At 41.6% G+C, this 14,807-nt stretch overlaps 1 protein-coding gene across 2 annotated transcripts; it reads left to right on the top strand.

Moving 5' to 3' along the window:
• The first annotated feature begins 261 nt into the window (after positions 1-261).
• On the top strand, positions 262-9,639 carry cnot4a (CCR4-NOT transcription complex, subunit 4a). Of its 2 annotated transcripts, none has more exons than XM_026365756.1 (13): positions 262-566; positions 2,472-2,694; positions 3,066-3,263; positions 3,482-3,568; positions 3,918-4,019; positions 4,214-4,339; positions 4,434-4,558; positions 4,648-4,854; positions 4,969-5,026; positions 5,116-5,371; positions 6,023-6,523; positions 6,732-6,965; positions 7,674-9,639. In XM_026365756.1, the coding sequence occupies exons 2-13, from the start codon at positions 2,521-2,523 to the stop codon at positions 8,000-8,002; spliced, it is 2,397 nt and encodes a 798-aa protein (XP_026221541.1). In that variant the 5' UTR covers positions 262-566; positions 2,472-2,520; the 3' UTR covers positions 8,003-9,639. The 2 variants fall into 2 exon arrangements, with proteins under 2 accessions (XP_026221541.1, XP_026221543.1); XM_026365758.1 differs by lacking the exon at positions 262-566 and adding an exon at positions 1,429-1,604.
• The last annotated feature ends 5,168 nt before the right edge of the window (positions 9,640-14,807 follow it).

The raw sequence follows: 14,807 nt of genomic DNA, 5'->3' as shown, positions 1-14,807 counted from the left end.
GCTTAATCTATTACAAAGCATTACATTTTTGTCAATGATATGATATAGATTTAAATTCCATTTCCTGATAGCATTTACAATTCAAATTTCATTGTGGAAATGTCTTTAATTTAATTCAGTTAAGCCTGCAGAAATTCTAAAAGTATGCTAAAGATTTTTTTTTTTTATTACTTAAGACCAAATTCCAAAAGTATATAGGAAATATTTCCCTCGTCTGAGCCAATACGTCTATAGTCATAACTCATGTCCACCTAGAACTCTATCTCCCACAATGCGTCTGTCCTTCTGCGCAGGCTCAGTGGTACATAATACTTGCCCCCATTCCCTCCTCCCTACTTTAATGCTAGCTAAGATGGTGGTTTGAGCGTAAATTGTCTCTACAATACCAAGAAAAGAAAGGCGCAAAACATCTTTATAGCCTTTTAGTTACAACAGAACAACACACCTACGGTTATTTTAAGAGGCCGTTTACAGACATTTTGACATTTCAGATACATTGGCTTGCAGTCCCCGCCCAATTTGGTGTGACTCCCTTGGAGTGGAATTCTAAGCTAAATACGGACAGGGTAAGTAACGTTAGCGATAGCCAAGCAGCTAGCTGGGTTAGCTAGCTCCCGTTTTCTCTCATTAAATAAACAACGTTCGTGCCTGTTAGGATTTTACGGACTGACCCAAGGGCTTTGTCAAGCAGATTAGGCTATTGTGCAGGTAATCTTAATGTCGTGAGAGCAGTGTCAGTTGTTTATACTGCCAACAACTTGCTTCCAGTTCAGCGGTAGCTTGACTAGGCCGCGTCGTAAGCTTGGATCCAAAACCCTGTACATTTTGATGATAATGTAGCATGCTAGCTACGCCTATGCTAGCGGTTAGCATAAAACAAGCTGTCAGATATTACGTAGGAGAAAGCGTAGGGTTGTGTCACACGTTTTTTGAAACATCCAGTGTCAACATCAAGTTAATTTTCATCTTCGTGCCCAAACCTTCAATTCCTCATGCATATCCATTAACAGTCAGACCGGCTTCTTTTGCCAATTCGCGGCTAGTGTTAGCTTAGCCAAACGTTAGTTAAATAACATCTGTCATAATGTACGGTCCAGAAGACAGACCAGCTAAAGTTACCAGCCAGGCTAACAAGGTATTGTGGCTTCGAACAGGACTTTACCAATCAGCTGATATCTGGGAGTTATAGCAGAAATGCTGTGATACCCCTGTGCGTGTCCATTTACTAGCCCAATACTGCTAAGTATTAGAAATGTTGGCATTTCCCTGTTATCGTGTGATTCAACTTTACACTGTCGGCTTTAATCAGTCAGCGTTTGCCATTTACTTCGCCTAGTAGCAGCGGTGTTATCACACAGACACCACGCTGTCGTTGAACTGCTTATAATAGACGATTCATTTGTAAATAAACGCAGTTTGTTGTATTTCCTTTTAACGCCCATGATGACGTGGTGTAAGTTAATGTCAAACTACGAAACCAACTTAACCATGGTGACCGCTGTTTTTACATGAATACTCAGTTTCCAGTTTATTACGTGCATTTAGCAAATTGTGAGATAGTACAGCCCATCAGCACTGCAATGGAGGTTATATGATACAGTACAGTAGGTTATATTTCCGATTTTGTAGAAGCTCTTCTAGAGGCATTGATTCAACTTCTTGGTCATCTTTGTAGTTTGTGATCATCACAGTTACCCAAAGCCCAAGGTGAGGGCTGCACGTTGCTTTAGTTAGTTGTCAAACCAGCAATCCAAAGCTCAAAGAGCTAGCATATAGTTACAGATGACTTGCTAATCCACCACATTTTTACATTTAAAAAAGCTAGTGTGTACACTTTTCAATCTTTAAAAATAGTTGATCAATTGCAGATGCAGCTCAAATCATTAGTGGTGCTTTTTTTAAACAGATAAATTGCCAAACAGTCACTAGTTTTAACTTGTTAATTATGATAATTTGCAGCAAACAAAGTAAGACATCACCTTGGAAAATGGGAAGTTTTTAAGTGTGAAAGGGCTTGGGAGATTTATTCATACAGAAAATAAGTAGTCACAGATTTTCTGACATTCATTTGAGCTCCAGAATGTACTGAGAATTTTAATATAATCTACACTTTATGGTATAAAGGATGTTAATCAAATATAAGAAACATTCTTCTATTTACACCATTACTACATAAGAAAAATAGATGAGCACCTCTCTAAAAATATTATCAACTGTGTCTGTCATTAAAGTATGATTTCTTGCATTAGACTGCAGTGGTCTTAATTGTAAGTACCTATTGAACTGATTGTACTGTAGTGTTAAACTCTGTAAGACATTTAAATGAATACATTTGTTTCTCAGTCAGATATTGTAAACTTGGCTGTCAAACACTCAGTTTCCAAGGTCATACCACCAGATTCAGTTAGTAGAAAGAATTTGTTCAGTTAACATTATTCTCAGTCATGTCATGTGATTCATACTTTTCTTAGCCCTGTGCTGCGTGATCAGCTTCAACACTCACCTTCGCCGTGCCATAGGATGTCCCACAGCCCTGAAATGAAGGACGACCCCATGGAGTGCCCACTGTGCATGGAGCCGCTGGAGATTGATGACGTCAACTTCTTCCCCTGCACCTGTGGCTACCAGATCTGCCGCTTCTGTTGGCATCGTATCCGCACAGATGAGAACGGCCTCTGCCCCGCCTGCAGAAAGGTGATGAAATTATGAGATAAGGGTGATAGCAGAGAAACTACTACTTAAAGGTGAATTGTCTGTGATTGTGATATGTTTAGAAAGGAAGCAGTAATGTTTTTGACTTTCCAAATGCATACACCGGTGCTTAATGAAGTACCTTTTCAAGCCTCAGTTCGTCATCGGTTTAAATCTACAGCATCAGCAGTTTGGTTAGTTATGCCTATTGCACATCAACAACAAAAGGCCCCAGTTACCCGCTCTCCCTCCCTCCTGCGAATCCATGAAATTTAGAGTAGTTCTATCTTTTGGAATCTTTATTTTTGTTCTTTTTTTCAATGAATTTCTCATTAGAAGCTAAATTCTAATTCTAGTTTATGGTTTTCTTATAGCCATACCCAGAGGACCCAGCTGTGTACAAGCCTCTGTCACAAGAGGAGATCCAAAGGATAAAGAATGAAAAGAAGCAGAAACAGAATGAGAAGAAGCAGAAGGTGACAGAAAATCGCAAGCATCTGGCGAGCGTCAGAGTGGTCCAGAGAAATCTGGTCTTTGTGGTGGGGCTTTCGCAGCGACTCGCTGACCCTGAGGTGAGCACAGTGTCGCTACTAACAAGCTTATTGACTTACTTTTGACACTGGAGTGTTGGAAATGCTGAGTGACACCATGGCTGTAAAACATTGAAGACTATAGCTGGCAGATTTTAAACTTTAACATCAATAGACACAATAAAGGTGTAAATAGTGCACCTAAAACCTTGTGATAACCGTGTGCTGTTGTTAATTTTTAATTTTGTTAATTCTCACAGGTCCTAAAACGACCAGAATATTTTGGGAGGTTTGGAAAAATCCATAAAGTGGTCATCAACAATAGCACATCTTATGCAGGTTCACAGGTGAGACATGGCTCAAATTGAAAGGATGTTTCTGCAGCTGATGTTTTAAAGCATTAACAGAGTTGAATCAGTCATTAAGTAAGACTTTAAAACATTGTGTTTGATCGGTTTCAGCAATGAAAGCTTATTATTTTCTATGTTTTTGTGTATATTATTTTTAGTTATTAATATTTGTATTTTATGTACTTTATAAATAATGCTTTTATGAATTCATTTACAAAACAGTCACACCTTTAAACATGTAATTAATTCTTCTTGATTGTAGCCTAGGGAACCAGATAGAGAATTCTGTGTAGCTACAGTGGATTTGTTAGACTTGTATGTTTAATTTAATTTTCTGGGTTTTCAGGGGCCTAGTGCCAGCGCCTATGTCACTTACATCCGCTCTGAAGATGCTTTAAGAGCAATACAGTGTGTGAACAATGTGGTTGTTGATGGAAGAACACTCAAGGTGAGAAATTAACCATATTAACAGCTAGCGGGTTTACTCATATTTCAAGTGTTACTCTTGTTCATTGTTTATTAGTTTTTCACTTTATCTTATTTTCTCTTCCTAATTGTAAGAAATGAGCATCCTTATATGAAGGGTAGTGTCATTTTCTAGTATCCTTCTTCAGAGCTTTTATTTTCTGTTTTTTTGTGCAGGCTTCTTTAGGCACAACAAAGTACTGCAGTTACTTCCTTAAAAGTATGCAGTGTCCCAAACCTGAATGTATGTATCTACATGAGCTGGGGGATGAAGCAGCTAGCTTTACTAAAGAGGAGATGCAGGTAGAGTTTTATTTTTCTTAGTACATCATGAATTAATCATTGCTTTAGGTTGATTGTATAAACTTCTATCGTCTCATTTTGTGTTTGTTTTTAGGCGGGGAAACATCAAGAGTATGAGCAGAAACTCCTCCAAGACCTCTATAAAATTAACCCTAGCTTTCTACAACCTCCAGCATGTGGAACAGAGAAGTCAAAGAGTAAATCCAACTCCACACAGAGGTTGTTTTCTATTTTATTTTATTCAGCATTTTCCCCTTACTAATGTTGACGATTGTTCTAAGCCTAAATTGTCTTCTGTTCTGTAATAGAACCAACAATAGCAATGGTAAAGATGGGTGGCCAGCACTGTCAGGGCATAACAAACTGGCCAATGGGCTTTCAGAGGATCGTAAGTCCCCTCCGCTGCTAGACTATCTAGACCAAGAAGTTATTGCTTCAGATGGGCTAGACACAGAGCTGAATCCTGGCCAGCGCACTGCCCTGTCGCCATTCTCCTCCAACTGTGACAGCAACAGGTACTACAGACCTCTCATCACCAGCAACACATTTTTAAGAATATGCTTTAAGTTTTATTGTTAGTATGTTTTATATATATTAGTATTTGTGTCTAAATTTGTTTTTGTCTTTAGTCCCAGTGACAAACCTCCAGAGTCGATCGGTATGGTGAATGGAGAGACTTTACAACAGGTAATGGTCCTATTTCTGCCTGTTCTGTTCTATCTAAATCACAGTGTATCCGATCTGAGATCATAAATTTGTTTCTCTCCTTTTTTTAGATGCCCACCAGTGACTCCCCTTCGCCTCCTCCGGGTTTAACTAAACCCAGCTTGGTGGTGCCCATCAGCGTGTCAGACCTTACAGCACGTTCGCCTTTCGAGGGTGCTGCAGCAGAGTCGCAGTCACTCTTTTCAGACAACAGCAACTTCAGACATCCTAACCCTCTCCCTGCTGGGCTCCCCCCTTTCCCCAGCTCTCCTCGCGGCAGCTCTGACTGGCCTATGACTCCTGAACCACAGAGCCTCTTCACATCAGGTACTATGAGGGTTACATTTAAATGATTATTATGCTTTAAATGGAAAAACTGACAGCACCATTTTGTTGCTTGATTCTGTTTTCATTATACTGTGGCCATAACATTATATTAACAGTAAACATGGTTTTATTATTTTTGTATCTTCTGCTGTTGCAGAATTTCCCTGGATAATAACATGAGCTAAAATTCCTAAAATGTAAATGACTAATCTATTATTAGGACTGTCCTTCCACCCCCTAATTATCTCAAGTGTTTGTTAGGGCCCTCATCAATGTTTAGTCAATGAATCATTTTTTATGGTCTTTTATAGGAAATTAGCAATTAGTCATTACAGTGTGACGCATGTCTTTCTCCCTGCAGTCACAAATACTGTATGTGTTGGTCTTTAATAAGCTTGAGTTTTTTTAAGATGCTTCTGCGTGTCAGCATTTATCTTAGACAGAATTTTGGAGAGAGTTTGAGGAATTGAAGAGACATCGCAAATGTGGCCTGTTTGGTCTCAGTGGGCAATGTGGTTCAGTGTGCAGCCTGTAAAAGACCATCTGACTCCAGCCAATCAATGGACCAGTTAGTCCAGGAAATCGTATGGATGGATGTCCATTAACATATTTTTACAGCAAGAGTAACTTGTGTTTCTTCTGTCCTCATAGACACAATACCAGTGTCTTCTTCCACAGATTGGCAGGCGGCCTTCGGCTTCGGCTCGTCTACCAAACAGCAGGACGACGACCTGGGCTTCGATCCTTTCGACGTCACTCGCAAAGCCTTGGCCGACCTGATAGAGAAGGAGCTGTCAGTCCAGGATCAGAGCCCTTCATCCCCAGGGCCCCTAGCCCAGGGGAGCAGCCATGGTCCCAACCTGCCACCCCTCAACCCTAACCCCAGCACCTCTCACCACTTCCCCAGTGGCCTGCCACGCATCCCCCAGCTCCACCACAGAGCCATCTACAGCTCCTTTAGTTTCCCCGGCAGTCAGAACAGCCAGGCCAGTCAGCAGCAGCCAGCCACCAGACACCCCTGGATGGGCGTCCCCACACGAAATAACCTCACACACTTGAACCACTCAGCCAGTGCTGCCTCACACAGTAATTTCCTGGACCTGAATCTGCCCCCTCAGCACAACACAGGGCTGGGAGGGATCCCCATCTCAGGTACCACACACTTGTCCTGTGTAACCTGTACATGTTAACAGAGATCAGACGTGTTACCCTATAATTTTGTTGAATGTTGTAATGTATTTATTCAGCATGTAGCACTGATTGTCTTACAGAGGAAACAAAAGCACTTGTGGATGCAGTTCTGCAGGTGAACACTAGTCTGTGATCAAAACCTGAGGATCTGTTTCCTTCTCTTCTGCAGAAAACAGTGGCTCTATAGACGGCTTAAATGTGAAAGAGTGGCAGGATGGCCTGAGAGCTCTCCTGCCAAACATCAATATTAATTTCGGGGGGCTCCCAAACTCCTCTTCCTCTTCATCCTCCTCATCCTCCAACAGTGTTAATCACATCGGTGGGCCGGCGGGGCCAGCAGGCATTTCACACAGCCTGAGCTGGGACAGCACAGCCAGCTGGATGGATCCTGCTATCATCACAGGTACAATGATTAATTATAATGTAATAATATGACAAAGAGGAAAAGAAATGTTTGTCACTTTTGACTTAATAGGTTATCATATAACAATATGTCAGATTTATCAGTTAATTAACTCAGAGATAAAGTTAAAGATTTGTGATTATGTCTTTTTTCCCCACTGTTTCCTCACAAACTTTATTTATATAGTTGATTTAATATAATTTCAGCATCATTTACTTTATAAACCTTTTGTTATTTATTCATGAAGATATTATGAATCTGGTAGTGAGGCTGCTTTATCAGTTCTGGACAAAATATCAATAACATCTTGAAATGATTTGTGACTCTCTTGCTGTATTACATAATTTTGCAGTTACTGCAAAAAATCTCAATCAAGCAGCAGCTAATTTCAGTCACAAGTACAAAGTCATGTTGGACTGTGAGTAACTATCCACCAAATGTTCTCTTGTTAATTGCTTTGTCTATAAAGTGTCAAAAAATATTTTACAGTTTTGGTTTGACCATCAACCTGAATTATACTGCAACGTGACCAAAAGACTCAAATTAATCAATTGTCAGAATCGTTGTTTCAGCTCTACTTATCTTTTAGGTTTTATTAACAATAACAATATTTATAATTACTGCAGTGCTGTTGTGTTCAAAAGCACTTGTAAGGTTCCCCCCTGTGTTCTCTCATCACTCACCGGTTCTGTTGCCCTCCCCTCCCAGGCATCCCGGCCTCAGCAGGCAACAGTTTAGACTGTCTTCAGGACGACAACCCACCACACTGGCTCAAGTCCTTGCAGACGCTCACAGAGATGGACGGTCCGGCCAGCTCAGCAGTCCCCCCTCCCCAGCCCCTCCACAGCAGCCTCCTCGACGGCCATCTCCCCCTCCACCACAGAGCCGCCGGCGGCTGGGCTCCCTACCTGCCCCCTCTCACAGCCAACCCCGCCAGCCAGTTTCACTCCCCTCCCCCAGGTTTCCAGACCGCCTTCAGACCCCCAGGACAGCCCGCTACAGAGCTGCTACAGAGTGCCGCTGTGGACCGCCACTGAACACAGACTACAGCAGAAACCCATCCCCCCCCCACTACCACATTATACCCACTCATCCTGTATCCTGCTGCCCCACCCCACCCCCCCACCCCAATGCAATACACACCAATCTGCAGAGTATGAAAAATTATTAACAAAGTAACAAACATGCTTTCTTCTTTTTCTCTTTCCTCCTTCGTTTTCGTCTACTCTGAAGGCCTATTTGTTTTTGTTTTTGTTTGTGGCACACAAGTTATCAGTACCCTTTGTCTGCGACCATCACCACTCCTTATACTGACTTCTCGGCGTAACACGGGGGATTCATGGTGTAGCTTACTGTTAACAGAGAGCACAAGAAACAGAACAGCATCGAACGCCCAGTGGTGACACAAGACTTAGCTCCACAAACAGTGAAAGAAACAAATTAGCTGAAGTGAGGTCTTTTTTAAAAAAGTAACTAATGATAAAGCATGAACAACATTTGTGTTTTTGAAAGTTGAAGTCACGATTAGTTTTCATGGAATGAAGCAAGCTGTGAATCTGCTCGTCAAGCTTTGCCCCAGATCCTCCCCACTTTAACAGGAGACTGTGAAACGGTTAACCCTCACAGCTAATTTGTGAATAGCACGAGGTGAGAGAGAGAAAGGGTGTCACTAAGCTTTTCTTTTTTTTCCAGAGTGGTTTTTAAAAAAATGGGGAAAGAAGAAGCAGAGATTTGGATAGGAGAGAGTGAATGCAGATGACACAGGGGACTTGAGGGCACAGGCTATGCGTGGGCTCTCTGTTAGGTAGAGACACAAATGGCCTGCTTGAGAGGCCACTTGGCCCCCATTCCCTTTTAGTGGAGGGCTCCCATTGGCCCAGTCCTGCTGGAGGGAAAATTTTGCTGAACCTCTGTATCAGAGGATAGAGCATTGCCTAACCGCGGGGAGCCAGGGCTTTGGGAAATCGTGGCACACATCCTGAGCACTAGGGTTAGACTCTTACTCACAGTGCCACTGTGTGGTACCGACAGTAGCTAGCCCTAACATGGACAGCCACAGTAGACGGGACAATGACTAGATGGATGAAGAAATGTCAGACATACTAATGAGGGTAGCAAAAGGGTAAACGGGTCCCTTTGTTTGACCCACGAGGGCTTAATTGAGGCCTTAAACTGAACACATGAGAGAAAGGAGCTTGAGTGATTGGAAAGGGGGGTCTTAACATCAATGATTGCTGAAAATTCTGCAATATTGTATGGGACTTCGGCAATAGTGTGTGTGTGTCACAAATGAAGGTGCTGCAAGACAACACAAAGTACTGTAGTAGTGATTTAAGGAGCACTCGTCCTTTAGGATTTGAGATCGACCTCTCCGACCACCGCCTTTTTTCATTTTGAAGTCTTAATTCTGATCTGTGTTCGCGCTCTCTCTCTCTCTCTCTCTCTCTCTTTCCCTCTCTCTTACCACCCCTCCTCTTCCCCTCCTGCTGTTCCCTATTTAACAGTATTCACAAAAATGAACAAACTCATCCAGGAGAAACCAACACAGAGTCATACAATGGGTTTTAACATAATGTTGCAAGGAAAAAAAAAGCAAATTGAGGCGCTTAAAAGGAAGTGAACTGCCCTCTGCAGGTCTGAAAAAATGAACCTTAAATAAAACTGAAAACTCAGAGATGGTCTTTGTCTGCTGTTGTGTCTCAGCACCCCTCAAACATGTGCACGCAAAGTACTTAACACCATACGGTATATAACTCAAATCAGAGGAAGGTCACTAAATCATCTCTTATTCCAGCGTCTTCCACTAGGAGGCAGATCACTTTCTGTCAGTGATGAAGCTCTGCAGTCAAACTTCAGTCGAGCACACAAGGTTACACAGAATAAAACTGTTTCTCTAACTGAACGAATTCAACATGTCATATAGATATTAAATGCAGAATTGATACAGATAGTGATATATTCTCAGTTTTTAGATGTTGTCCTAAAGGAGTAGAGCGTATCACAGCCCTTCACTTTGCAGCTCTGCACTCTCTAGGCCAATGCAGCAGTAGATACCTGCAGCAGAGAGGGTGTGTTTTAGTTTTTTTTAGTGATGTGAGTCCTGACAGTGTCAGGAAGGAACACAATTAATACTCAAAGTGGCTTCACTATTTCTACAGTTAAACATCTGTAACAGGTGATTAATAATATATCATGGTCCTGGTTAGAGCTCAAAAAGACGCAGTTTTCATTTCAGATTCAGAACTTTACAGAATAAACACAGGAAGGCAAGAAAAATAATTTCTGATAAAACACAAACATTTCTAGTCTTTATTGAACAAACTTAATAAACATACAGAGTGACAGGTTGGACCACCTTTGGCAGCAAAGCGTCTCCTGTAGCTATGGATTAAACCTGCACAGTGTTCAGGGAGAACTTTCTTCTTTCTTCTCTACAGAACTGCTTCAGCTCAGACATATCCTGAGGATTTCTGTGTGAATGGCTCCCTTGAGGTCATAACACAGGATTTCTCTGGGGCTGAGGTCTGCGCTCTGACTGGGCCTCCTCAAGAGGAAGATTTTGTGTCTCCCCCGATATCATATAGGATACTTTGATAAACCCATCACATCGGGAGGCAGTCCAGGTTCAGAGGCAGCAAAGCAGCCTCAAATCATGATGCTCTGTTCACTGTACCTCTAATGATGATTTTTTTAATCAGTCAATTCATTTATAATATTTACAGCTCTAGTCCCTGTGTATCTGTAAACGTGGGTGAAACAAGCACCTCCTGGTTCAGCCCCGGGGTGTCTGGAGCTGCCTCCTCTCGTTCCGGGCTTCAGGTGCTGAGGAGGCGCCAACAGAGGAAGGTGAGTGTGTGAATAATGCGGGCAGGCAGCAGAATCAGGGGCTGTGTAACAGTGAGTCAGCAGCAACATGATGGGAGGGGGGAGTTGCGCTGTTGAGAGCCTTCCCAGACCAACACACACTCATGCAGACACTGCAACGAAACATAATGGAGGTATCTTTGTGATGATGCATGCCTGACACATTCAAGAATAGCATCTGTTTCTGTTCTGCTGCTATAGAAAACTCTGCTGTAGTGGACACGATGTACCAGCAGGATTTGGACCTAATTATTAAATGCTCTGTTATTAGTTTATTGCTTTGCTGAAACTACAAATTCAAGCTCATCATCACAAAGGGGATGGACGATTAGGCAAGGAGGGGGAATGATGAAGCCAAGGAGGTTACAAGTAAATCATAGAGATGAATAAATGGGTCTTATTTGATTTAAAAGTGCAGAAGAGTTACAGTCTCTAAATATCTAAACTCAGTGAAAAACCCAGCCCACGGTCAGGTGTGATATCAGGACAAGCAGAAAAAGCCCTTATTTTTCACTCTTCCACAGAGCGGACCACTGCAGGGGTTCAGTCTGTTAAACTGCTGAAATCTCGCTTTCCTCGAGGACTGCAGCTACAGTAGTAGGGCATGTGGAGAGGGCACAGTATCGCTGCAGCAAGCTACCTGTCCTGCGAGGCATGGACGAGTATGAGACAGAACACAGTAACAGCAGGAAGTCCACCAGACTGCCTCGTTTGTAGACATTTTGCAGGTGAACCAGAATTCAGAATGAAGAGAAGCTGGCTTCAAATCTAAACTGTGTGATACTAACATACTACAGCATGAAAAGAAGCCTTCAGGTTGTAGAGAAACTGAACTGCAGCTGAATGGATCTCATTCTCATTTCATCAGTTAATTCATTTGGCAGGAACTGAGCCTCTGTGCATGTTGTTAAGACATTTATCTCTAAACCACAAAAGTCAACCTCACTGTGCTGCCAGAGGAGAAGTGAGACGATGACCCGAGTTCGTCCTGCAGAAACAATAAATATCTGTATCAATTCATCCAGCAAATGTTGAGATATTTTAGCTGGATAGTTTCATTGCAATTCTTCCAATAGTTGATATTTTTTGATTGTCTTGATGAAACCAACCAAATGACCAACATTAGCCCTGTGTTCTGGACCTTGTGTCCAGTATCCACACTGAGAGGATAGATCTACTCTATACTCTATACTGTAATGACAGACATTTATTAGTTTAGCACACTGTGATTGAGGAGCACACTCTGAACTTGTATTTTGAGGCTATGTGGTTCACATAAGACATTATTATGATGGTCAATGATATATATACAGTACATGTGAATGTACTGTATGTAATTTCCTGACCCTTGTGCTTGGAAAAGCTGCAGGGACTGCTCTCAGCAGAAAGCACTCTCTCCATTTGTCAGCCTTTGACAGGCTCTCTCATCAGTGCAACTGCCTACACTGCAAAAAATTACAAATTTGAGTTATTTACTGTCATATTAGGCTATTAGAGCGATTAGTCAGTTAATCATTTAGTTGGTTGGCAGGGTAAAAGCTAGAAATGCACTCAAGCTTTTACAATGTGATCATTTGCCACAGTTATCCAAAGTATATTGCATATAACTGAATATCTTTATATCTTTTTTTTTTTTTTTAGATGAAACAAGACATTTGAAGGCTGATGGGCATCTTTCATCAAGAAATGTTAATTGCGATCCTGATAAAACACTGAAAACTGCAGAAAGTTGACTGAGTCCACTTCTCCGCAGCTCTTTGTCCTGAGACGTGTGATACCATTACGAAACAAGAAAAAAGGCTTAGAAAAGATTTCACCTCACTGACACATAGTTTTGTATCATATTTGTGAATGACATGGATATTTTTTGCAGTGTGCTCAACTCTCAACTGACCAACACGAGCCTTTACTGTAATTTCCACCAGCAGTCGAGTTAATGTGTCCTGACCAGGAAAACATGTGTCTGTGTCCTCTGGTGCAAAGTCAGCGCACACATCGCATGAATGTTTTATTTTCATGAGAGATGTTCAGTAGTAAACTTCTTAAACTATATGTTTGAGATCAGATCAGATCAGATCAGAGGTTTTCCCATAAACATTTATGAAGTGATGTCCAGTTAATAGATGTCCAATTTGTCAAATAGCTGTTGGCCCCCAGAAACCTACCAGTACTCTGAAATGTTTTGTTGATTAGTGCCGATAACTTTGACATTAAATTATTCCGTAATATTGAATGCGTAAACCTGGGCTCAGGGAATAATTATTTTACATTTTAAATGCTGAACAATCGATTGATTATTGGTAGGAAAATGGGGGTGAGATGTATTGATAATGAATTCAATTGCTGGCTATTAACCTTCAGTGGTGGAGGAAGTATTTACTGTACATCCTTTAAGTAAAAGCAAACTAGGTCACCAGATGTAGAAATATGCTTTCTACATTATGCTATTAGATAATTATTTATTATGAATAATGTATGATGCACGATATAAAAGCAGCATTTACAGTATCTGATGCTGCTGGTTAAGGTGGATCTGAGTTTAATTACTATTGGGGCCCAACAAAAACAATTTTCATTATAGTATTTGCCTCATTCCTAACTTGTAAGTCGCTTTGGACAAAAGTGTCTGTCTGTCCAAATGTAAATGTATGCTAGGCTAACTGTTTCCCTCTGTTTCTAGTCTTTGTGCTAAGCTAAGCTAACAAGCTGCAACTACATGAGCTGTTTAAATTTAATCATCTAACTCTTGATCAATAAGTGAAAAGACATATTTCTCCAAATGTCAAACTCTCCCTCCCTGCAGGTATCAACTACTAAACACCTTTGCAGAATTTTCACAGCGACCTTTGATGGCGTTTCAGTCTCTATTCAGCGTGCACAAACACTGCTCAGGTTATGTGTATCTCAGCACCAACCTTTTGTGTTTTGTTTTTGCCAACCTCCTCGAGTGCTGCGTGGTCAAGTAATTGAAGAGGGAAGGTCACAGCACCAGTTTTCATTGTTAAGTTTTGAATTTTCTCCTGCAGACAGGCACGCTGATGCTGCACAGTGGGCAGGACGAGCCTGTAAACTGAGATCCACATCACCTCATATCACAAGGACATATTCAGACAGAGAGCTTTCAATGAATGGAGGGAATGGAAAATGTCTATATCAACAAGTGATCATCAGTATAGAAATCTTATAATTACTAAACATATGTTTAGGTGAGATAACTCTGCTGCTCTTCTTATCACGGATGGACCGATCGTCTTATAGACTGATTGTTTTATGGGTGTGTGGAGCGATGGCAGACAATCAGACGTATTGATAGTTTCCTTATGATCAATGTACTCTGTCATGCATTATTCCTAGCATAGGGTGTAATGGTAGACACTACACTACAAGATGAGTGTCTACATCAATGAAAATTGAATGAACGGGTACATAAAAAGGCCAGTGAGTAATTCAGAATGAACTCATTCCTTCCAATCCTGCCACCACCACTTTTGTTGGTTTGTATTATCTCCTCTGTATCACTACAGTGACGAACGGCTGTCAGTGGCCCGAGGTAAAGAGGCACATTTAACGGGCCCGAGTTTCACGGAGACCATTTGTGGACTTCCACAAGGACAAGAAAATTATGAATGTGCCCTTAATTATTAAACAAGTGTGTCAGCAGCTCAGCCTGATGGAGGTAATGCAAAGAGGAAGTGGACCAGAGAGAGAGCCTCTGGGACTCGGGGGGGATAAGAGAGAACCTGCTTGGCTTGGACCTGGGGGTGGGGTGCTGTTAGGCCCCAGGGCTTTGGCTCAAGCATGGGAGATCCAATAATGCTGTCAAAGCTATTTTGCACATTGTTAACAGTCAGAATCAGCGCGAGGCTGTTTAGAGGTGGACTAATATGCACAGGCATTCCCGTGATGTGGTTTTTCACAGTGATAAAACCAACACCTGAGGACACTTGTGATTTGATATAGATTACTTATATGATACTG

This window comes from Anabas testudineus, chromosome 6 (genome assembly GCF_900324465.2).
Source record: "Anabas testudineus chromosome 6, fAnaTes1.2, whole genome shotgun sequence".
NCBI lineage: Eukaryota > Metazoa > Chordata > Actinopteri > Anabantiformes > Anabantidae > Anabas > Anabas testudineus.
This window is presented reverse-complemented; position numbering and strand designations above follow the sequence as displayed.